This window comes from Haliotis rufescens, unplaced genomic scaffold (genome assembly GCF_023055435.1).
Source record: "Haliotis rufescens isolate VD_foot unplaced genomic scaffold, xgHalRufe1.0.p SCAF_4, whole genome shotgun sequence".
Classification (NCBI taxonomy): domain Eukaryota; kingdom Metazoa; phylum Mollusca; class Gastropoda; order Lepetellida; family Haliotidae; genus Haliotis; species Haliotis rufescens.
In genome coordinates, this window is record NW_025964112.1 from 40,619,742 (window position 1) to 40,644,391 (window position 24,650).

The 24,650-nt window shown below is 43.4% G+C and overlaps 2 protein-coding genes across 2 annotated transcripts; both read left to right on the forward strand.

Moving 5' to 3' along the window:
- The first annotated feature begins 1,629 nt into the window (after positions 1–1,629).
- Positions 1,630–12,399, forward strand: LOC124126647 (procathepsin L-like). The gene is made up of 8 exons (XM_046490146.2): positions 1,630–1,717; positions 5,554–5,684; positions 5,890–5,995; positions 7,833–7,976; positions 9,395–9,515; positions 10,482–10,582; positions 11,184–11,455; positions 12,132–12,399. Exons 2-8 carry the CDS (start codon positions 5,554–5,556, stop codon positions 12,229–12,231), a joined length of 975 nt encoding a protein of 324 aa, XP_046346102.2. The 5' UTR covers positions 1,630–1,717; the 3' UTR covers positions 12,232–12,399.
- A 2,273-nt stretch (positions 12,400–14,672) lies between these two features.
- Positions 14,673–22,754, forward strand: LOC124126643 (procathepsin L-like). The gene is made up of 8 exons (XM_048382310.1): positions 14,673–14,887; positions 15,798–15,931; positions 16,564–16,669; positions 17,444–17,596; positions 18,890–19,010; positions 19,780–19,880; positions 21,271–21,542; positions 22,568–22,754. Exons 2-8 carry the CDS (start codon positions 15,798–15,800, stop codon positions 22,665–22,667), a joined length of 987 nt encoding a protein of 328 aa, XP_048238267.1. The 5' UTR covers positions 14,673–14,887; the 3' UTR covers positions 22,668–22,754.
- Positions 22,755–24,650: the final 1,896 nt, after the last annotated feature.

Sequence of the window (24,650 nt, forward strand, 5' to 3'; positions counted from 1 at the left end):
TAAGCACTGGATCACCTTGTTCGCCCGTGGGAGTTTGTTTGAGATAAATGGATGGATACACAAACACTTGACATGCCTGTGTTGAGCGTTTACCTAATTTGAATGACGCATCGTTGTACCAGGACGGAAAACATTTGCATTGTGTAGATCAAAAAGTTTTAAATTTCAGATTTTCAAGGGTTCTTTGTTTGACATAATCTGGTCGTCACATATAGGGTGCCTGTATAAACGTGTCCCGGATTTAACATGCTTACGTTGTGTGTATATATTACCATGTACATCCGTACTACACACAGAGGTGCTTGCGTTTCCATATGGTTTTCCGCTGCACGGCCTTCATAATTGCACTTCTACTGTCGTTGATTTGAACTGAAGCCGCGCGCATGCGGAAGAAATTAAAGCGTCAACTGTGCCTGTGGATCCTGATATTTTCATCGAAAACAATTGCCTCGTGTGAAATGATGCAACATGATAAATGTGGTTTTACGTCAGTATTAAAGATTTTCAAAAGGGAGAGGTGAGATTAAATGGAATTCAACGTCGCGTCCAAGACATTTGCACTTTTATAGCGATGCGCATGCACATGTGTGTATGGCTACTTGTACTAGTCCGGATTAATGCCGTTTTTATAGTACTAGCTCAGTGAAATACCATGCCGCAGTGTTAACATGAATACCCACTCTCACACAGTATACTGACTCCGAGCCGACCAGTCCTTGTTTTAGCCCCTTTATGCTGAGGGGCAGGCAAGATAACAAAAAGTACCAAATCTTAACGTCTTTTGGTATGACGCGGGCGGGGCGGACGCTCTACAACTTGACCACGGAGGCGGTCCCCAAAAGGAGAGAGAGAATAGGTAGAAACGAGAGAGTGCGTGCGTGCATACGTGAGTGAGTGTGTGCGTGCGTATGTGCGTGCGGATGTGCGTGTGCATGTGCGTGTTTGAGTGGATGGGGATGGAGGTAATTTTGGATATATACTATCACGATGAGTACAGAGCATATTCCCATATATTGAATTGAAACTGAGCCAGAATGTACATACTAACTACAAGGCAACCCCCTTGTCGTACAGTGACACCCTCTAGAGACACAAAAGACTGGAAACTCTAGACGCTCGCTGTTGAGAATGCCTAGTATGCATAACTAACAGGATGCAATGTAACAACGTAGAGAAGAGTTTATACAGAGTAACCAGTGTCCCTTGCTTGATAAAGGTACAATTATCTGTAACGAAACAATTCATGTAACAGATAAAAGAAAGTTGAAATCCGTAAGTCAAACCAGCCCTCACTGAATCTAGTCCCAATATGGATTCTTCCCAATCCTGAAGTCATGGTGGATTGACGAGAGTGGATTGGCTGCATGTGTGCATTAAAGGTCCAATCTTTAGAGATAATAATTATGCTAGTTGTAGAGAGTATATATTTAAAAGGGTTAAAAACAATCCACTCACATGCGAACGTTTTTGACTATATAAATATAACAGTAAAACTTGTAACATTTCCAAAACTTCATAAAAGAGAAAAGAAAATGACGTTCCAGAGAAGTGTTTATATAGAGTAACCAGTGTTGTCAACACGGAACTTAGATGTAGATCCTTCAACGAGATATCAAGACACGTGACCCAGGCCTCCCCATCCCATGACGACGTTACTATCTTATATAAGGGTCTTCATCCATCCACGGCTTATCTCTGAAACAGGACTCGTGTGAAGGTAAGTGTCCCAGGTTTATGGGTTGCGATACACAGTCTTGTCAAACAAAGAACGGAACACTGGTCCCGTGGACGGACACTTCAGGGGGTTTCATAACCTGTTCGTAACATTATCAAATGAAATGGTTACGGCATCGGTATGATGGTGAACTTCAAGCGTTATATAGGAGACTATGCTTTGTTTGAAATGACACACATGGATGCTTGTAGCTCATAAAACTTTCAGTTTAAATCTGACCACGTTATATAATCTGGGTTTGTTAATGGCTTTATATATTACCCAAGACCCCTTCCATTACTACTTAAGTTTTCGGGTAAATATAATACTATTCTATAGCTGCAAATACATTTGATGATTTATCTGTGACGCTTTAGTTCACTTTGAACGCCCGGACCAAGTTGCACCAAACACTTGTGACAGAGCCTTTGTTGAGATTATAGAAGAAATAGGCCTTCATTTTAACAGACTAGTACGTTTGAGATACGATGTACTGTTCCTTATAAAGTGGTAATTGTGTAGATGAAAGATTGTTCTATATAACGTAAATACCTCCATGGCACAATGTACATGTTTTAGTTCATTTTGACATCCCCAGGCAAATCGGACCAAAACTTGTGATAGAGATATTGACAAACGGGTATCACTTTAACCAAGGTGATTGCTTCAAATACAACGAACTGTAACCTCATAATGTGGTCTTTAGGTAGAAGTAATGCTATTACAGGAGAGCTAAGATGAGTGAATGAGTGAGTTTGGTCTAACGCCGCTTTTAACAGTATTCAAGTTATATCATGGCGTGTCAACTTAATGTGGGAGGAAAGCCCGAAGTGATGCAGGTTTCAGACGTTTACCACGTCGGTGAAAACGACGAGCATGGGTTTGGTGCTGACAAACCTAGAAACACAATTGGGACGAACCGGGATTCGGACACACAATCATAGGTTTCTGGCGTGTCCAACGGGACGCAACTCTGCACAGAGCAAAGATGAAATGGGGTATAACGTTGCGTTTAAGATTATTCCAATATATTTGACGTGATATGATACGGTGAACCCTCCCCAGTGTATACACAATGATAACTGAATTTGAGTATCATCATCAGACTTGATATAACAAAAGTTCACGAATCCCTGGTATTTACCAGATTGTCAGTTGTATTGTACATTGACGTACGCGTGTAGCTGTCGTGTTATTATCTGTGTCCCAATCCCAACCCGCTCACACACACACACTTAAGGTATGTGGGGATCTCGGCTGTGTGTGTAGGTAGGATACCCAGGTATTTCATAATGGCAAGCCCCAGGTTTAATGGCGGTAAATGACAATCTTATGGTCGTAGACGGTATGTGTAATTTCCATTCCGACAGTGGGGAAATTATGACCTTTAATGTGTATGAGTATGTGAAGACCACTAAGCGCAGTAGCCCATCACGTTGCTCAGTTCAACATTTGATGAAAACATGCATTTATTACAATGAAACGCAAACAAAGAAAGACTCTCAGCTGGAAGGCACTATGTCGAGACGTAAACATCCTGCAGAACCCCCAGCTAGAAGGCACAATGTCGTCACGTATGCATGCTGCAGGACTGTCAGCTAGAAGGCACTATGTCGTTGCGTATACATCCTGCAGAACTGTCAGCTAGAAGGCACTATGTCGTCACGTATGCTTGCTTCAGGACCCTCAGCTAGAAGGCACAGTGTCGTCACGTATACATGCTTCAGGACTGTCAGCTAGAAAGCACTGTGTCGTTACGTACACATGCTGCAGGACTGTCAGCTAGAGGGCACTATGTCGTCACGTATACGTCCTGTAGGACTGTCATCTCGAAGGCACTGTGTCGTCACGTATACATGCTTCAGGACTGTCAGCTAGAAGACACTGTGTCGTCACGTACACGTCCTGTAGGACTGTCATCTCGAAGGCACTGTGTCGTCACGTGTACATGCTGCAGGACTGTCAGCTAGAAGGCACTGTGTCGTCACGTATACATGCTTCAGGACCCTCAGCTAGAAGACACTGTGTCGTCACGTACACGTCCTGTAGGACTGTCATCTCGAAGGCACTGTGTCGTCACGTGTACATGCTGCAGGACTGTCAGCTAGAATGCACTGTGTCGTCACGTATACATGCTTCAGGACTGTCAGCTAGAAGGCACCATGTCGTCACGTATGCATCCTGCAGAACCCTCAGCTGGAAGGCACCATCTCGTCACGTATACATGCTGCAGGACTGTCAGATAGAAGGCACAATGTCGTCGCGTATTCATCCTGCAGGACCCTCAGCTGGAAGGCACTGTGTCGTCACGTATACATGCTTCAGGACTGTCAGCTAGAAGGCACTGTGTCGTCACGTATACATGCTTCAGGACCCTCAGCTAGAAGGCACCATGTCGTCACGTATACATGCTCAGGACTGTCAGCTAGAAGGCACCATGTCGTCACGTATGCATCCTGCAGGACCCTCAGCTAGAAGGCACCATGTCGTCACGTATACATCCTGCAGGACCCTCAGCTAGAAGGCACTATGTCGTCACGTATACTAAATTCAGGACTGTCAGCTAGAAGGCACTATGTCGTCACGTATGCATCCTGCAGGACCCTCATCTAGAAGGCACTATGTCGTCACGTATACATCCTGCAGGACCCTCAGCTAGAAGGCACCATGTCGTCACGTATACATGCTTCAGGACTGTCAGCTAGAAGGCACCATGTCGTCACGTATGCATCCTGCAGGACCCTCAGCTAGAAGGCACCATGTCGTCACGTATACATCCTGCAGGACCCTCAGCTAGAAGGCACTGTGTCGTCACGTATACTTCCTGCAGGACCCTCAGCTAGAAGGCACTGTGTCGTCACGTATACATGCTTCAGGACCCTCAGATAGAAGGCACAATGTCGTCACGTATACATGCTTCAGGGCCCTCAGATAGAAGGCACAATGTCGTCACGTATACATGCTTCAGGACTGTCAGCTAGAAGGCACTATGTCGTCGCGTATTCATCCTGCAGGACCCTCAGCTGGAAGACACTGTGTCGTCACGTATACATGCTGCAGGACCCTCAGCTAGAAGGCACTGTGTCGTCACGTATACATGCTTCAAGACTGTCAGCTAGAAGGCACTGTGTCGTCACGTATACATGCTTATGGACCCTCAGCTAGAAGGCACCATGTCGTCACGTATACATGCTCAGGACTGTCAGCTAGAAGGCACCATGTCGTCACGTATGCATCCTGCAGGACCCTCATCTAGAAGGCACCATGTCGTCACGTATACATCCTGCAGGACCCTCAGCTAGAAGGCACCATGTCGTCACGTATACATGCTTCAGGACTGTCAGCTAGAAGGCACCATGTCGTCACGTATGCATCCTGCAGGACCCTAAGCTAGAAGGCACCATGTCGTCACGTATACTTCCTGCAGGACCCTCAGCTAGAAGGCACTGTGTCGTCACGTATACATGCTTCAGGACCCTCAGATAGAAGGCACAATGTCGTCACGTATACATCCTTCAGGGCCCTCAGATAGAAGGCACAATGTCGTCACGTATACATGCTTCAGGACTGTCAGCTAGAAGGCACTATGTCGTCACGTATACATGCTGCAGGACCCTCAGCTGGAAGGCACAATGTCGTCACGTATACATGCTTCAGGACTGTCAGCTGGAAGACACTGTGTCGTCACGTATGCGTATCTCTTTACGTTTATAGTTATAGGACGTGTTTCTTTATGAATGTTCGTCATAACGGTAAAACAATATTAACATTTTAAATGTTTGCATACAAGACACACTTACTGACAATTGTTATTGAAAAACCTGGTTGTATTTTTGCAGATGTTGCGTTTTGGTGTGGTTCTCATACTCCTTGTTTCCATTCACTGTTCGCGTATTGAACTCGACCAGGAATGGGAACGTTTTAAATCACAGTACCAGAAAGCATACAGCCATAACGAGGAAGTCGATAGGTGAGTGGTGGTGAAGTATCTTTCAATACTATTATTTTTAAAAATTCAAATGTATTTTTTAAAAAGACGACAGGCAATACTCCTCCCTTAATGATATCATATTCCTGTGTATGTGTGTTTAAAATGACCATGTGCTGTGGGCATGTGTTAATCAGGCGAATATGTGTTGTGTTTCAGATAACCATGTGTCGTATGTTTGTTTCAGGCGAGCCATATGGGAAAACAATGTTGGAGTGATACAACGCCACAACCTGGAGGCGGACCTGGGGCAGCACAACTACAGACTCGGACAAAACAAATATGCTGACATGGTAAGATTCAAGATCTCAAGTGGTCACACAAAGTCTGCATACTGTCAAGATGTATTAATTTTGTGTATAAAGAAACACACAACATGAATTTATTTTGTCATATTGTCAACAGTATATTCCATACTGTGCATACATGACCAAAATAATGTACGGTGCAATTCCCTATTAAAATACCAATATACTAAACTCAATAAAAAGAGGTATCGAGTGATGGTAATGGAAGGAGAAGATTGAAGGATAAGGTGTAATATGTATCAGCATGTAAGAAACACGACAAGGGGGTGCATGTGTAGTAAAAAAATAATGTTTAAGATGACTAGATTAATAATGGGTTATGTCCCCATCATTGGTCAAACAATGGCAATTAAAGGGAATCTTGTCCACTCCTCGTGCAGTGCCTGGTCCAGTTCGGCTACCGTATCTGGTGGCCTTTACACATGTCCTGATCATATCCCAGGAGTTTTTGGGGGACAGATCAGAACTCTGGGGTCAGTTACGATACGTGCATGTTGGGCACGGGCGATGTCGTCTTGAAAGACAACACGTGGTCGCCTGGCATACAGATTAAACAGTTACTTCTAATTGGCTGATCAGTTACTTGAACTCCGGTGGCGCAAGTGAACAAATATTTGATTGAGTGCTTGAGCATTAATTGTTTTCAGATCAGTCGGTTCTGGACTTGCAGAAACTATTCCAAAGGTTTGCAACTCACACACTGAACACATTAGCTACCTCTCACTGAGTTCTACTAGTTTGAAGCATGCCTTAGGCGTTCATCACGTTGTAGATGACGTATTCCCAATATGATCACAAATACTGCATTAAAGCAAGATCAGAGAGCATGCGTGTTGGGATGGATAATAAAAAAACGAGTACTAATGGCTGAGAGCAATTTGACGACCTTTCACTGAAGTGTCACAATCAAGTACAACCTCTACCCACGTGAATGGAGGAATTGCATGGTCCACGTGCAATGTTTCGGATGTGTTGGGGCGTTAGGTTTTGGTTGAGAAACCGTTCCCTGGCAGTCGCTTTTCAAAACTGACACCTGACCATAACGTTATATTTCATGATCCCCTACTTTTGTTGCAAAATATATATTTCCTTGTTTGTTCAGGTCAACAATTGCCTTCGCATTTGTTTGTGACGGATTTTCCGCGAACACCTGGTATTATCACTTTTGGATACTGATTAATAAACACATGCTTAAAATACAGTAGGAATCGTACAGTGGAGTCTACCTTGAGCAGAGAGGCCTTATAATTATGGAAAGGGTTTTGTAGATTTTATTTTTTTAATGTATTCCTACATTTGGCAATGTAACAGTTAAATCATTTTCAGCAGCTTGAAGCCCTCTGAACATTTATAAACTCATTCGTATTTCGACATCAGCGCAGTGCCACTATTTGGCCCTTGGATGTTGACCTTGACTGGGCGTTCTGGACATTGAGTTAATGAAGATTGAGTTTCACTGAAGTCTGTATCTTTAGTCCATTATCTGTTTCGGGGGCACGGATGGCCCAGTCGTCTGAGGCGCCGCGATTCTCCGTGCAGAGTTGCGTCCCTTGGGCACGCCAGGAACCTATGATTGTGGGTTAGAATCCCGGTTCGCCCCGACTATGTTTCTAGGTTTGGCAGCACCATACCCGTGGTCGTGGGTTTCACCAAAGTGGTAAACGTCTGAGACCAGCATCTCTTCGGACTTTCCTCCCACATTAAGCTGACACACCGTGATATAACTGGAATACTGTTAAAAGTGGCGTTAAACCAAACTCACTCACTCACTCACTCACTCACTTACTCACTCACTCACTCACTTACTCATTATCTGTTTCAGTCTCACGAGGAGTTTCTACAACTGATGACAGGTTACAAGATTCGGAACGGTCCGTCTCCGCGTGTCCTGAATGTCAGCTTCTCGGACTTGCCGGACACAGTGGACTGGCGGACAGACGGATACGTCACGCGCGTCAAGGATCAGGTCAGTCAGGACGAGTCTCTGTTCGAGCAAATGGGGCAGGACGTCACTCTTTAGGAAACATTACTCAATGGATGGTCATGAGACTGCACTGTCACTCTTTTAATGATCAATGATTAAGATGAGGTGAGGAGAAATGGGGTTTAACGTCGCGTCAAAGATAATTGCACTTATATAGCGACTCGCATGCACATGTATGTGTGGCTGCTTGTACTAGTCCAGACTGATGCCGATTCTATAGTGCTAGCCCACTGAGATACCATGGCGCAGTTTAACATGAATACCCCACTCAGACATAGTATACAGTCCTTGTTTTAGCCCCTTAATGCCGAGCGCCAGACAGGGTAACAACAAGTACCATATTTTAACGTCTTTTGGTATGACGCGACCGGGGATCGACCCCGGGCCTTCCGCTCTCCGGGCGGACGCTCTACCACTAGACTACTGAGGCGGTCACAATGATTAAGATGTATTTGTTCTCAATGGAGTATCTTTAGGAACTGTGTATGAATACTATGTTTGAGTGAACCGCCCCAAGTCATCTTCCCGGGGCAAGGGAGTTAACTGATTATAATATTCCACTCTTTCCGCCCTTGCCGAACTAGGCTTGAATTATGGAGAAATTTTATCTTGGCCGGACTAATGAGTCTATTCATAGTCCAATCAAATTCGCGTAACGAATATCGACATCCGGTTCGTACAATGAGTTCATATTTCGGTCGATTGCAGGAATTGCAATGCATGTTTACCCTCAACTTAGCTTCAACAGATATTTTTTTCAAATCCATGTTCTTAATCAAGGTGCTCACGTGATTTGATTCACTTCGCAAATTAAGGCCCGTTTTATTGCAAAATAGATCTTGATTATCGATCAGATCGTCTTCACTGGGCGTCTCCATTTTACTTACAGCAAATGCAAGTGATTTGATAGTTGGAATCAGATTGGTCAATAGGAGGGACATAGAAGGGACATAACTCGTAATAGCCACTGGTGGCCCTACAATCGAGCCCAGAAATTTCAGTCTAGTTCGGCAAGAGGGAAAATTGGACTTTTATATTCACTTAATTCCCTTGCCTCTGAAAGATGCCCCATGTATCATATAGTGCCAACCATAGTTACAACCACGTTTGCCTACAGGAACTCCAACACATCGGGAAAGCTCTGCCTAAACTTAACGGGCACGTCACGAAATAATTTAATGATCAAGCATTTATTGCACCTATGTATGGCGCTTGAAAGTAGTTTTTGCCGAGTGACCTCATTTGCATATTTATTGGATCGGTTTATCGCATCGATAACACTGTCCATTATATGATAATTTCGTTGTATGTCTTGAAGCAGTGACCGATAAAAAAATGTTCAATCTCTAACAAAATGCCACGTGATCTTGAAAGGTTAATTTCATCATTTCTGTACGCAGGCTGCGTGTGGAGCGTGCTGGGCGTTCGCTGCCACCGGTTCCCTGGAAGGACAGCACTTCCGGAAGACGGGGAAACTCGTGTCTCTCTCAGAACAGAACCTGGTCGACTGTTCCAGGAATGGTAGGTGCCAGAATACAATCTGGTCGACTGTTCGAGGGATGGTAGGTGCCAGAACAGAACCTGGTCGCCTGTCTGGGAATGGTAGGTGTCAGAACACAACCTAGTCCACTGTTCCAAGAATGGTAGATGCCACAACACAATCTGGTCGACTGTTCGAGGCATGGTAGGTGCCAGAACACAATCTGATCGATTGTTCCAAGAATGGTAGGCCACAAAACACAATCTGGTCGCCTGTCCAGGAATGGTAGGTGTCAGAACTGAACCTGGTCGACTGTTCCAGGAATGGTGCGTGTCAGAACACAATCTGGTCGAATGTTCCAGGAATGGTGCGTGTCAGAACACAATCTGGTCGCCTGTCCAGGTATGGTAGGTGTCAGAACTGAACCTGGTCGACTGTTCCAGGTATGGTAGATGCGAGAACACAATCTGGTCGACTGTTCCAGGCATGGTAGGTGCCAGAACACAATCTGATCGATTGTTCCAAGAATGGTAGGTCACAAAACACAATCTGGTCGCCTGTCCAGGAATGGTAGGTGTCAGAACTGAACCTGGTCGACTGTTCCAGGAATGGTGCGTGTCAGAACACAATCTGGTCGAATTTTCCAGGAATGGTGCGTGTCAGAACACAATCTGGTCGAATGTTCCAGGAATGGTGCGTGTCAGAACGCAACCTGGTCGATTGTTCCATGTATGGTAGGTTCAGAAAGTAATCACATCTTTTTGCCCGTGAAAATCACTGGCATTCCAATATTCGTATCGTAACTGAGTGAGAGTTATTTCACCATAATTATGCTGACTATAGTTTTGTAAAATACTAAAAAAAACCTTGAAGAAAGTGACACAAAGAGAGTAAGCAGAAAAAGCATAATTTCATATCCATAACATACGATTAATCGACTTCAGTAATAAGCATTTAAATAATCAGTTGATCACACCACTGACAAGCAGTCTGTATTACTAATTAAGGTAATCTTGGATGTGATGGAGGGCACATGGCGTTGGCATACGATTACATTCGTCAGAATGATGGCATAGACACGGAGGAGTCCTACCCGTACGTAGCCAAGGTGAGAGGCAGTTGATATGATCGTGATAATAAAAGTTCAATTTTAAATTATATGTGTCATAGAACAGTTCAAGGAATTGATGCTGTACAAGCTGATGTGTGCATTGTATTCCTCGTTATCATTTAGAAGTTTTATAACCCCGCATCACCCCTGTTTTCTCCCTTGGCACGAGAGGCAAAGTCGTCTAAGGCGCTACTATTCGCTGTGCAGGGTTGCGCCCCTTTGGCACTCCTACGTTTGTGAAATCGAATTCGTGTTCGCTGCGATTATGTTTCTAGATTTGTCAACATCTAGCCGTGCTCGGGGGTTTCACCAAAGTGCTAAATGTCCAAGGGATGCTTCCCTTCGGAGTTTTCCCCGCACATTAAGCTGACACGCCGTTATATATTGGAATACTATTCAATGTGGCGTTAAACCCAACTCCCTCACTCACACACTGTTTTCTCCCATACTTATTCCTTGTAGTAAAACGTCAATCCAAGTAATTTTCATTTGTGTGTCTTACAGATTTCATCAAAGGAATGACCAGGTCACCCCAACAAACTATATTATACAATTTTCAAGTTGTTCAGGTCTAATACACTTCCCACTTCATTAACAGCAAGGAACCTGCAAGTTCAGCCGAGACAATGTGGGAGCAACTGATACCGGTTTTGCTGCTGTTATATCGGAGTCTGAGGATGCCCTGAAGAGTGCAGTGGCCTTAGAGGGGCCCATCTCTATAGGCCTGGACTCAGCACCAATGACCTTCATGCTGTACAAGAGCGGCGTCTACAGCTCCCCTGAATGCAGCAGCAACATCCTCAACCACGCTGTCACTGTCGTGGGCTACGGCACACAGGACAACCAAGAGTACTGGCTCCTGAAGAACAGGTACACACATTTTAACAGTATTCCAGTTATAGCATGGCGTGTCAGTTTAATGTGGGAGGAAAGCCCGAAGTGATGCAGGTCTCAGGCGTTTACCACTTTGGTGACTCCCACGAGCGTATGGTGCTGACAAACGCATCCGGTATGATGTTTGGGTGAACGCATCAGGTTAGGTGCGTTGATGAATTTTGTTTTAGCCAGGGCGTCAGGTAAGATGTGCGAATAACGCACCAGATAAGATATCTGACCGCTTAACGTGAAATTTGTCAGTTTAAACATCAGTGAGTGAGTGAGTTGGCTTAAACGTCGCTTTGAACAGTGTTCCAGTTACATCACACCCTCTCACCTTAATGTGAGGAAAAACACGAAATTATACAGGTCTTAGACATTTACCACTTTGGTGAAACCCACGAACACGGATATGGTGCTGACAAACCTAGAAATAAAATTGGGGAACATTGGGATTTGATCAAATGTTTATGGCGTGCCAAGAGTATGCAACTAGACGACTGGGCCACCCGTATCCCCTCAAGTAAGGACTGTTTGACGAATAGTAAACTATATGTACATTGTAGACCTGAACGCTGATCTTTCGACGTTACAGTGTCATTCTGCATTAATTCAAAACGCAAATGTGGTCAGAATGACATATGACTGGGTCAACATATCTGTCTTCCAGTTGGAGCACCACGTGGGGAGAGGAGGGATATGTGCTCATGGCCCGTAACGATGGCAACATGTGCGGGGTGGCCACGGATGGAACCCTACCCATTGTGTAGATACCGTGACGACATCCAACGTTATGAGACGGCGTCGATATTCCATGACGTTACAACTGTACAATGCGTTTATGTAATACAATTTTGAAAATGTACATCTAAGTTGAATGACAAGTAACTAAAGTGTATATAGACTGGTGCCAATAAAGTATATCTGAGACGTGATAATAAGCAGTGTTTGCGTACAGTACGTAACTGTCACATTAGAGCGTGCATTGTTAATTTGTGTTGTTCGTGAAACATCATCGTGAAATTTGTTTGTTTATTGTTTAACGCTGCACTCAGCAATATTCCAGCTATATGACGGTGGTCTGTAAATAATCGAGTCTGGACCAGACAATCCAGTGATCGACATCATGAGCATCGATCTACGCAATTGAGACACGATGAGCGAGTCAGACCACCCGATCCCGTTAGACGCCTCTTACGACAAGCATAGTCGCCTGTTAAGGGAAGCATGGCCATGGGTTGCTGAAGATCAATTCTAACTCGGATCTTCACGGGTTCATCAAGAGAAGCAAGAACCTTACAGGAAACGGAACTATCACAATGTCCCCCTAGGCCTTGACAAGAATGAAAAACACAAGGAGAAGGGAGACAACCTGAAAATCTCTAGACGATTGGTGAGTGAGCGAGTTGGGTTTAACGCGGCGAGTCAGCTTCATGTTGGAGGAAAGCCCAAAGTGATGCAGGTCTTAGACGTTTACCACTGTGGTGAAACCCACGAGCATGGGGCTGACATAGCCAGAAACATATTCGGGGCGAACTGGAATTCAAATGCACGATCATAGGTTTCTGGTGGAGCCAAAAGTCATGATCACAACTCGTGTTAAATGACACGGCCATCCGTGTCCACTTTGTAAGACGTGTTCAGGGGAGGGGCGGTTGATTTCACAATACAGGCGAACTTAAACATTACACTTCGAGGCATTAAACGTAAAACACATCTACAAAAATAATATGACCCTTCTACTTTTTGATCACCTGATGACATTTATTAGGATGCACATAACGTATTCAACATTGTCATTGCGTGAGTTATTGTGAGTGAGACAGCATATATACTACTCAATAGAAGCTAAAGAACACCTGATTCTTTCGTATAACAATAATTAATAATTATAGAATGGTTGGTTGGTTGGTTTGTTGTTTAACGCCACACTCAGCAATATTCCAGCTATATGACGGCGGTCTGTAAATAGTCGAGTCTGGACCAGACAATCCAGTGATCGACATGGAATGGAGAATTTGGATTTCTTTAACTTCTTTTGAGTAGTATATAACGGACTGTCTATTCCATATTAGTGGAAAGCCCACATGGCACACATTGCAGGTGTGTTCCGTCTGATAAACCAAGTGCAGACAAATCAAGTGCGAATATGAGATTTACTTTGACGTCCATGTACGTGGTCCATACAAAACAATATGGCAACCTACGTTGATGCTGTTTTATTGTCACGCTTGGAAAGATTGATATGTATCGATTTTGTTGTATATTTTTAATATTCTCGACGCAGTCAAATACCCAAGTAAGTACTTCGTGGTTGATTGTAGAAAAAATATATTCGATGAGCGTTACTTCTCTTCGGCAATATACCGTTCTCAAATTACAAACTGAGTACATTTCAATACAAACAGCCACTATATAGATTCTAGCGTTCTAAAGTAATGCTACTTTTATTACATATCTTCTCCATCTAGTTCCAAACATTGAGAACTACGATGTATCTGACACAAACCCTACCTGTCTACCTCCATCCTGATGCATCCTGTTTATACCTGGTACTGGTATATACCCGAAAAACATCTGTAGGTTTGAATGAAAACTGGAAACAATATACATAATCCCGAGAAGATCCGGGTTAGAATTAATCTTCAGCAACCCATGCTTGCCGTAAGAGGTGACTAACGGGATCGTGTGGTCAGGGTCGTTAACTTGGTTGATGCATGTCATCGTATCCCAATTGCGTAGATCGATGCTCATGAAGATTTGTCAATCACTGGATTGTCAGGTCCAGACCCGATTATTTACAGACCGCCGTCATATAGCTGGAATATTGCTGAGTGCAGCGTTAAACAACAATCAAACAAAACACAAAATATATGCACAAATTACAACTTCTAGACGTCTTAAACCAGGGCCCCCTTCCGCCCTGCCCTAACTGTAATACTAAATCAAATACTACAGTGCGGCATTTAACAACAAACAAACAAACAAACAAGAAAGAATATACAATTGATGGAGAGTTTGCTCCGGTACACATTGTCCATTGTATTGCTTTGTTACCCGATATTTCAATCCACAAACAGTACTTACAGTTGATGTATTTCCAACTTCTATGAAAGAAGCACGAGATTTATACATGATCTACATATTTTATGGATAAGAGATTAGTAAACATCTGTTCCTCCGCACAATCAGTTAAGGTTTCGTGTCCAGTGAACACGGCGGAGTGTGGCTGACACCAGGTGATACAGTTGTCACTACATGCCAACGGTCGTTCCGGGACAATAGTTATTCGTTGATGTTCTTCAGATACCATTACCACGACAGAAGAGGACGGGGAACAAAACTACAAACTCTAATACCATCGTCGGTGTGGGTTGGATCCATACACTGAGAACTTCTGTTGTTTGTTCTCTATCCAAATACCTGGTGAGTAGACCACACAGGCAACCATATTATTTTTGTAAATTTATGACAATCAAAATATTGATTTGGTTTCTAAAAAAGATTTCAGTCTGAAACATTTTGTATTTTCTCAATCAAAGGTTGATTTGACGTATTCTCTTTATAAGTTGGTTGGGAAGGTCGGGGGATCGATCCCCGGCCACGTCATACCAAAAGATGGTACTTGTTTTTACCCTGTCTGGCGCTCGGCATTCAGGGGCTAAAACAAGGACAAGGGTTCAGTATACTGTGTCTGAGTGGGTTATTCAAGTTAAACTGCGGCTTGGTATCTCAATGGGCTAGCCCTATAGAATCGGCCTTAGTCCGAACTTGTACAAGCAGCCACGCACACACACACACCGGGCATGACCGTTAAGTGCAATAACGCGACGTTAAACCCAAATTCAGACCCCACTTCGCCCCTTGTTAACAAAAAGCTGAAGCACAACGGACGTGTTTACTCAAAAACTAATGATCAAATGGTTATATGCTTCTCTAATCACGTACTTGACTGGTGGATATCAGGACGTCAACAACAGCCGAGCGGCAGTAGTCATTTCAATAACTTACGTGCTAAGATGCATCATGCTTCTGATTGGTTTGATTTGAAAATGACCTTTTTGGGTATTGGCAGTTTATGAACGGTTTGGTTTTATGGCTATTTAACTTATTAATTCAATGAATGATTTAATTATTATATCTAGCCTCATCTGACAACACTGATCGGCTCTGGACTCTTTGGGGCGTTCGGAGTGGTTAGTGGTTAAAGCGTTCGATTCAAGACATGGGTATAATTTGTGAAGCCCATTTCTGGTATCCCCCGCCGTAATATTGCTGGAATATTGCTAAGTGTGGCGTAAAATTATACTCATTCATTTACTCTGGTATTTTACAGATGTTGCGTTTGGGCGTGCTGCTCTCACTTTTGGTGTCCATCAGCTGTTCGCGGATCGATCTCGACCAGGACTGGGAACGCTTTAAGTCGCAACACCAGAAAGCGTACATCAGTGACGTGGACGCCGCCAATAGGTGAGCACTAGCCATCAGTTTGATACATCTTCGAGTGGACATACTTGCACGTTCCAAACGACCTAACATCCATGTTGTCCTCTTAGTCGGGGATAAAGCCTCTGACTATTGCTGATATATCATTCCCAGGATTCAAAATATGCATATATCTTTTAAAATTATTCTTTACGTATTAGTTTTAAACCCAACCATCTTAGCAACATAATATGTTTTGCGAGTGCGTGCTTCAGGCGAACACGTGTTCCTACTATGGAATCCTTGTCGCATTGTCGCCCTTCCAAAAACACGCAAAAAGTGTCTAAATTAACCAAATTTGCCATTTGTCGCATTGTCGCCCCATCAAAAATGTGAAAAAATGGCGTTAAAATGCGCGACAACGCGGCAGTGCGGCATTTTGATAACGCCGCATTGTCGCGCTTTGGTAAAATAAAAAAGATTGTTCAAAGCGCGACAATGTGACAACGCATTGTCGCGCTTTGGTTAATTTTGACACTTTTTGCTTGTTTTTGGAAGGGCGGCGATGCAACAATGCGACAACGCGACACTGTCCCTTCCTGGATTCTGTACGTTCCACATGTCGTGTGTATGTGTGTTTCAAGCAACCATGTGTCGTATGTGTATGCTGGTTTCAGACGAGCCTTATGGGAAGACAACGTTGGAGTGATAGAAAGCCACAACCTGGAGGCGGACCTGGGGCAGCACACCTACAGACTCGGACAAAACAGATATACTGACATGGTAAGATTCACGATCTCAAGCTCAAAGTGCATACTGTTTGAACTAAGATAATTGTAAGATTGGAAAAATATTATACAGAATGATATATATGACTAGGATACAGCCATGTGGTGGTACACATTTACCAATAGAACTCACAACCAGTGAGTGGGTTGTTTTAACACCGCTTTGAACAGTATTTCGGTTACATTGTGAAGTTAAGATGTAGCAGTATCCGGCTAGTGGAATAAAACCTGACGCGGGACGCATAAAATCCCATGTACCCCGAATTTGTCTTACCGAAATGTTTTAATATGACACGGTAAAAGGATATTAAAAACAAATTCAAGTTAAAGAAAAAAACTGTTCGATATAGAGCAGAGGTTAGCTTGTGCTGTGTCAAGGGACTTCATTGACTCGGAAAATGAGGGTGGCTTTTTGCTTCGAAGCGGTGTATAAGGGATTTATTCTGCCTCTCAGGCATCCACGTGCAACCTGACTTTATCAAGATCACATGGACCAATCAGATCTCATCATTCTGACATGGAGGTGCGATAACACGGCTTGTCAGCTTCATCATGTGAGGGGAAAGTCCGAGACGTTCATGCATGTTGTATAGTGCTGCACATTCAAAAAATCATAATAATTGTGAATTGTGAAACCCGCGATCAAAGGATTCTGACACGCCGAAGGGAGGTTACTCTTCACAGCGAACTTTTCTTACAACCTCCTGTCAATGTGGTGTTATAAAACAAGGCACCATATATATATGTCCACAACAAACTTCTGTTGCAGTCTCACGAGGAGTTTCTACAACTGATGACCGGTTATAAGCAGTTGGGAACTCGAGACGATCCGTCGCCGCTTGTCCTGAATGTAAGCTCCGCGGATCTACCGGACACAGTGGACTGGCGGAAAGATGGATACGTCACGGATGTCAAGGATCAGGTGAGTGTGTGAATGAGTGAGGGAGTGAGTGAGTGAGTGAGTGGGAGGGTGGATTGGTGGGTGGGTGGGTGGGTGAGTGAGTGAGTGATAGAGTGAGTGAGTGAGTGAGTGAGTATGGTTTAACGCCGCTTTTAGCAATATTCCAGCAATATCACAGCGGAGGACACTTGAAATGGGCTTCACACATTGTACCCATGTCGGGAATCGAGCCCGGGTCTTCGGGGTGATGAGCGAACGCTTTAACCACTAGGCTACCCGACCGCCCCTCAAGTCAGTCAGAACCTGAATAGTGGCTTAATTTTGAATCCATATAAATCGTGAGTATCATGTTATCAAGATATGCTTGTTACTGTGTCTGGATACAGTTAAAAACACCACTGTGGGGTGCGGTATAGCACGGGGTACACTGTATTTAAGAAATACACGACGAGTGGGATTTGTTTATTGTACAATAAAACACTGCAGGGAGAATAAACCACTCGGCGCGCGTCCCTCATGGTTTGTTTTCCCTGCAGTGTTTTATTGTACTTTAAGGATGATGGTAAAATGTAAAAGCTTTAAAATATATTTACCCTTTTTTTAATGATGACTCCCTCAATAAAATCCGACCTCGGCAATGTATGACAAGTCCATTTTATGCACAGGTGGGTTTGGTATTGGCTCTTTCCCGCACATTTTCGCAATCCTCACGTCAATTATTTGTACCTTTTTTCCTAATATAAATATCTCCATCTTTTGGATGCGATCGTTCGGCCACAGCGTTTATCTGCGTTGCTCAGCTCTATCAAATGTGAACAACTCACTAGACACTTTGCTCTCAAACATAACGTCGTCCAATATACGACGTCATCAAGTTGCGAGCGCACGTACGAATCTCCAGGAATGACGTCATGACAGAACAATGTCTTATCGTGAAATAAACCACGATTCGTTCTTCATTGTTCTTTGCGATATATCGCATAGCTGTGTTATATTTCTGTATATAGCTCGATGTATACATACTCCATGTGTATATGTGTATACAGACCACGTCTAACTGTATATACAGATTACATGTGTGTCGGTGTATATAGATGACATGTGTGACGGTGTATATAGATGACATTTGTGACGGTGTATATAGATTAACTGTGTGACGGTGTATATAGATGACATGTGTGACGGTGTATATAGCTGACATGTGTGACGGTGTATAAAGATTAACTGTGTGACGGTGTATAAAGATTACATGTGTGACGGTGTATATAGATTACATGTGTGTCAGTGTATATAGACTCCGTGTGTGTGTAATAGGGTGCGTGTGGGTCGTGCTGGGCGTTCTCTGCCGCCTGTTCTCTAGAAGGACAGCACTACCGGAAGACAGGGCGACTCGTGTCCCTATCGGAACAGAACCTTGTGGACTGTGCACGGAATGGTGGGTACTATGCAGTGCCACTCACGCAGTGTACCAAATCTTGTAACGTCTTATAGTTTATATACACTCTTATCTTATATGTCAGTGACCGAAAATGTTTCATATGAAATCATTCTTTGAAAAAACAGTGTTATCAAATATAACATCAACGACAGAGAAAAAACAGTCTTGATAGTTGTCGAAACGACCCGTGAAGATCCGGGGTAGAATAGGTCTTCAGAAAGTCATACTTGCCATGCAAGGCAACTATGCTTGTCGTAAGAGGCGACCAACGGGATCGGGTGGTCAGGCTCGCTGACTTGGTTGATGCATGTCATCGATCCCCATTGCGTGGATTGATTCTCATGATATCAATCACTGGATTATCTGGTCCAGACTCGATTATTTACAGACCGCCGTCATATAGATGGAACATTGCTGAGTGTGACGTAACACACAAAAAAGGTTACCTAGGAAGCACAGGAAAGCAACACATTTGGGACACATGACAACAACTCTTGTGGACCTGTCCCAAAACCTACATTATTTGTTTGTTTTGTTTGTTTGTTGTTTTGACGTGATTGACGTCATGAGCATCGATCAACGCGACTGTGATACGATGAATGCACCAACCAAGTCAGCAAGCCTAACCACCCGATCCCGTTAGTTGCTCCTTACGACAAGCGCAGTCGCCTACATTAACATCATCCTTTTGTTTCATTATAAAGGACAAAGTATAATATTTTCCTCCACAACATTCAACGACTAACAACCATCTATATTAATTAAGGTAATTACGGATGTGAAGGAGGATACATGGAGTTGGCATTCGATTACATTCGTCAAAATAAAGGCATAGACACAGAGGAGTCCTACCCGTACGTAGCCAAGGTGAGAGGCAATTGATAGAATCGGGATAATTGAGCCGAAGGTGAGGTGAGTGAGTTTTGTTTAACGCCGCTTTTAGCAATAGTCCATCAATATCACAGCGGGGGACGCCAGAAATGGGCTTCACACATTGAAACCATTTGGGGAATCAACCCGGGCTTTCTGCGTGACGAACGAACGCTTTATCCACTAGGCTACCTCATCGCGCCGAGACTGAGTAGTGTATTGGAGATATCCTTTACACATATTTGCAAATATTTAGTTATATATAAGCAGGAGTTAAAGTAACAATGTTCATTTCCTCAACTATTGTGATGTATTTCAGTATCAAGCCTTACAGCCTTATCCAGGGTAGAGTCTTCATTGCTGCCGGATATTTACTAAATAAAATTTGAATTTAATATCTGGGTCAAGATTTTAACAACTAAATGAACTGTAAAGATTTAACAATGAACAAACAGTCATCTTCTCCGAGGCAAGGGAGTTAACTGGCTATAAAAGTCCGGTTTTCAGAAACTGGACTTTTACTGTCGGTTAGCCCCCTTGCCTCGGGAAGAGATAAATTGTATGCTTTAGATACGCCAAATCCCGCCGATTAATATTCTGGGAGGCCTGAGAATTTGTAGCTTCTTTCTGTGACTGCTTTTTTCTCTAAAAGAAGGTAGCTGTGTGGTTGAAATAATGCAGATGCGACAATAAATTTTAACTCACTCACTCACTCACTTTCTAAAAAGGTTGGTTGGTTCGATGTTTTACGCCGCACTTAGCAATATTCCATCTAAGTCAAGTCAGCGAGCCTGACCAACCGATCCCGTTAGCCGCCCCTTACGACAAGCATCTTCGCCTTTAAGGGCAAGCATGGGTTGCTGAAGCCCTATTCTACCCCGGATCTTCACGGGTCCTCTCTAAAAGGAGGAACCAGGACCAATTATGAGGAAGCACAACCAACTTGTGTCAGGACATCAACCACGTCCAGTAATTAATTGCTGATTATTTTGTATAACCCGATTCTTTTGAATGATTTTCGGGAACAAATTAAATTTATTTTTTACGAAATATATCCCTTTCTTTTGAATAAAAACGTACGTTCAGTCACATTTGCGGGTCACATCTTCGTGGCAAAGACGCTTCATCGCTACTAACAAAACAGTTTCTGGCTTAGTTCGATATGTATCCCCATGACGTCATACTTTTGTTTGCATCAATTGGAATACGAAAGTAACTTCTCGAGGCGAGCAATTTACGTAGCATCATTTCATCCTGAAATTTAGTCACGGTATGGCTGAAATATTGCCGATGTGACGCTAAATATTAACTCACTCATCCTGAAATTATGAGGTCACGGCAATAAATTACCAAATAATGTAATAACCAAATATCGTCCCACCCACAGCAAAAAGATTGCAACTTCAGCCAGGAGAATGTAGGCGCGACCGATGCCGGCTTTGCTGTTGTCATATCCGAGTCTGAAGATGCCCTTAAGAGTGCGGTGGCCTTAGAGGGACCCATCTCTGTGGGTATCGACGCCTCCTCAAGATCCTTTATGCTGTACAAGAGCGGCATCTTCAGCTCCTCTAAATGCAGCAGCACCAAACTCAACCATGCTGTGACTGTGGTGGGCTACGGCGCACAGAAAAAACAAGAGTACTGGCTGCTTAAGAACAGGTACACATGTACACATTGGTCACAGGCTAGCTGTTGCAGTACTGCTTTAGTAATCTTCCTGAGGCAAGGGGGTTAACTGACTATTAAAGTCCAGTTTCCTTCCTTGCCGAACTAAGGCTGGAATTATGGAGTTACATTTTGGCTGGACTAACGAGTCTATGCATGGTCCATCAAAATTGCGTAACGAAATCGACATCCGGTTCGTTAAATGCCGTGCAGATTTCGGTCGATTGCAGGATTTGCAAAGCATGTGTACCGACAACTCGGCCTCAAGAGATATTTTCAAAATCTTTCACGTTTTAATCAAGGATCGCACGTGATTTGATGCACTTTGCGAAGTAAGACCCGTTTTATTACAATATAGATCTTGCTTGTCGATCAGATCGTGCTGCCTGGGCAACGCCATTTTGTTTGAAGGAAATGCAAGTGATATGAGACGTCGAACCTGATTGATCAATAGGAGGGACATAGAAGGGACATAACCGTTATGGTCACTGATGGCGCAACGAACGAACCCAGAAATTCCAGCCTAGTTCGGCAAGGGTGAAAAAAGGGTTTTAACAGTCGGTCCCTTGTCCCGGGGAGATGTGGTTTAGTGAGAAAACACATTTGGCAAGGTGGGTGAGTGAATCAGGTTATGTTGGTGTGCACGCACCAGGTAAGATGATTGTGTGATAAGGTAATTGAGTGAACGCGTTAGGGAAGATATGTGAGTAAATGCATTACGCAGGTAAACTGCAGGTACACCTTTGTGTGAGGTGAAAGGAGAGATGGAAACCTGATCAAGATCGTATGAAGAAAGGTACCATGATGACACATAACAAAGTAGGTTTCGCGTGGAAGGTCTTCCTCCAACTGTCATCAGTTGCCTCTACAACGATCTCTTATCTGTAAGTACGAAAGCTATACTCTTTTTTTAACTTACGTGTAAGCAGACACCATAGGTTAATCCAACTGATTTACTCACTGGACACTCTAGTTCTTTTAGCATAAAATGTGACCACATCAACATATCTGTCTTCCAGCTGGAGCACCACTTGGGGCGAGGACGGATATGTGTTCATGGCCCGTAACGATGGCAACATGTGTGGGATTGCCACCGAGGGAATCCTGCCTCTTGTGTAGATACTGTGACGACATCTGACGTCGTGAAACGGTGTTGTCATGTAATGTTTCAACTGACGGTCTCATGTATGTTATGAAATACTATTCGTAAACGTACTCACTAGCTTTTGTTTGTTTGTGGTTGTGTGACTGTAAATAATCGAATGAGTGAGTGAGTGAGTACGGTTTTACGCCGCTTTTAGCAATATTCCAGCAATATCACGGCGGGGGACACCAGAAATGGGCTTCACACACTGTACCCATGTCGGGAATCGAACCCGGGTCTTTGGCGTGACGAGCGAATGCTTTAACCACTAGGCTACCCGACCGCCCGTAAATAATCGAGACTGGATCAGACAGTCCAGTGATTGACATCATGAGCATCGATCTACGCAATTGGGATACGATGTCATCGATGTCATCGATCCTTACCACCCAATCCCGTTCGTGGCCTCTTACAACAAGCATGGGTTGCTGAAAACCAATTTTAACCCGGATAATGACACTCAGTAATATTCCAATTATATGTTGCCCGCCTGTAAATATCTAGTCTGGACCAGACAAACCAGTGACTGATATTATTTGCCACTTAGCACCCAGTCGGGTTACGCTAACGCGCAATCAACCCGACCAGGATAGGTATGTTGCTGGGGACCTAATCACTAGAAAGCTTGCTGGGTATGCACAATGCGCTTTCGAGTAGATCATGTTACTTTTCGTAAAAAGGCAATATTAAGAAAACTCATAACCTGTACATCATACTTTAAAACCGAACATGTGTAAGGGGTCACTGTTTGTTTGTTTGTTTGTTTTGTTTGTTGTTTAATTCCAACTTTGCGACGGCGGTCTGTAAATAATCGAGTCTGAACCAGACAATCCAGTGATTGATAGCATGAACATCGAACTACACAACTGGGATACGATGACATGTATCAACCAAGTCAACGAGCCTGACTACCCGATCCCGTTAGTCGCCTCTTACGACAAGCATAGTCGTCTTTTACGGCAAGCATGGGTTGCTTAAGACCTATTCTAATCCGGATCTTCATGGGTCAAACTGGTCATTGAAAACTCTTAATTGAACACATTTTTCTCAATAATGAAAGATATGACAAAATAGACATCACTCATTATTGATAGTGACAGTAAAGAGTGATTTGTCATTTGTCGATGCATTTGTCATTTGTTTAATGCATTCGTTTGGTGGAATACAGTGCTTCATACTAACTACCTTTAAGTTTAATTATATGAAATATGCAACCTAAACAACTCCCATGTGAACTTGATTTTGATAAAAGGGAAATACTTATGTTACACTTATATGTAATGGTTGGCAGGACACTGCAAACACGAAAACTTGTTTTTTTTCGTATATGGTCATTGGACGGAAAAACGACTAAAAGTTCATTAAAATTGATTAATTGGTGCGCTTCTAGAAAGTGTGCAGAAAAGGGTCGAGTTTGTCAAGCGTAAAATGGACGGAAAAACGATGCTTCTTGCTCCGCCTTGTACAACTGTTAACGGCCAATCAGATGGCGCTGGTCCCCCGACGCACGTGATTCCTAAGGCTTCCTTTCGAAAGCTTTAGGTTTCGTATTTCTGGCATGCCTTGCTCTAGTATCTGTCGCGCGGAGTGCAGCGAGATTTGCTGATAAGCCAGTTTTAGGATATGTAACATGTTAATGGAATTCAGGCACGCGCCAAGAAGTCAAACCATACAATGTTACCAAGTTTATTGTGGTAACATATCCCTCGGCTATGAACAGTTACCCCTATCGGATAATGGGTTGTGTTTCATTTGGTTATAATAATAACTAATTTTTTAATGTGAAGTTTACAAGATATACGGCTAGGACGAGAGGTTGGTTACAATGACGTTCTTCACGTGACTGTATTCTTGAAATGGCGTAAACACTGACTACTTCCACATTCCTGGGGGTAACCCTTGGAATTCCCTGGTACGAATTCATACAGAAGCGTGGTTGCATGCCCGTTTAAGGATAC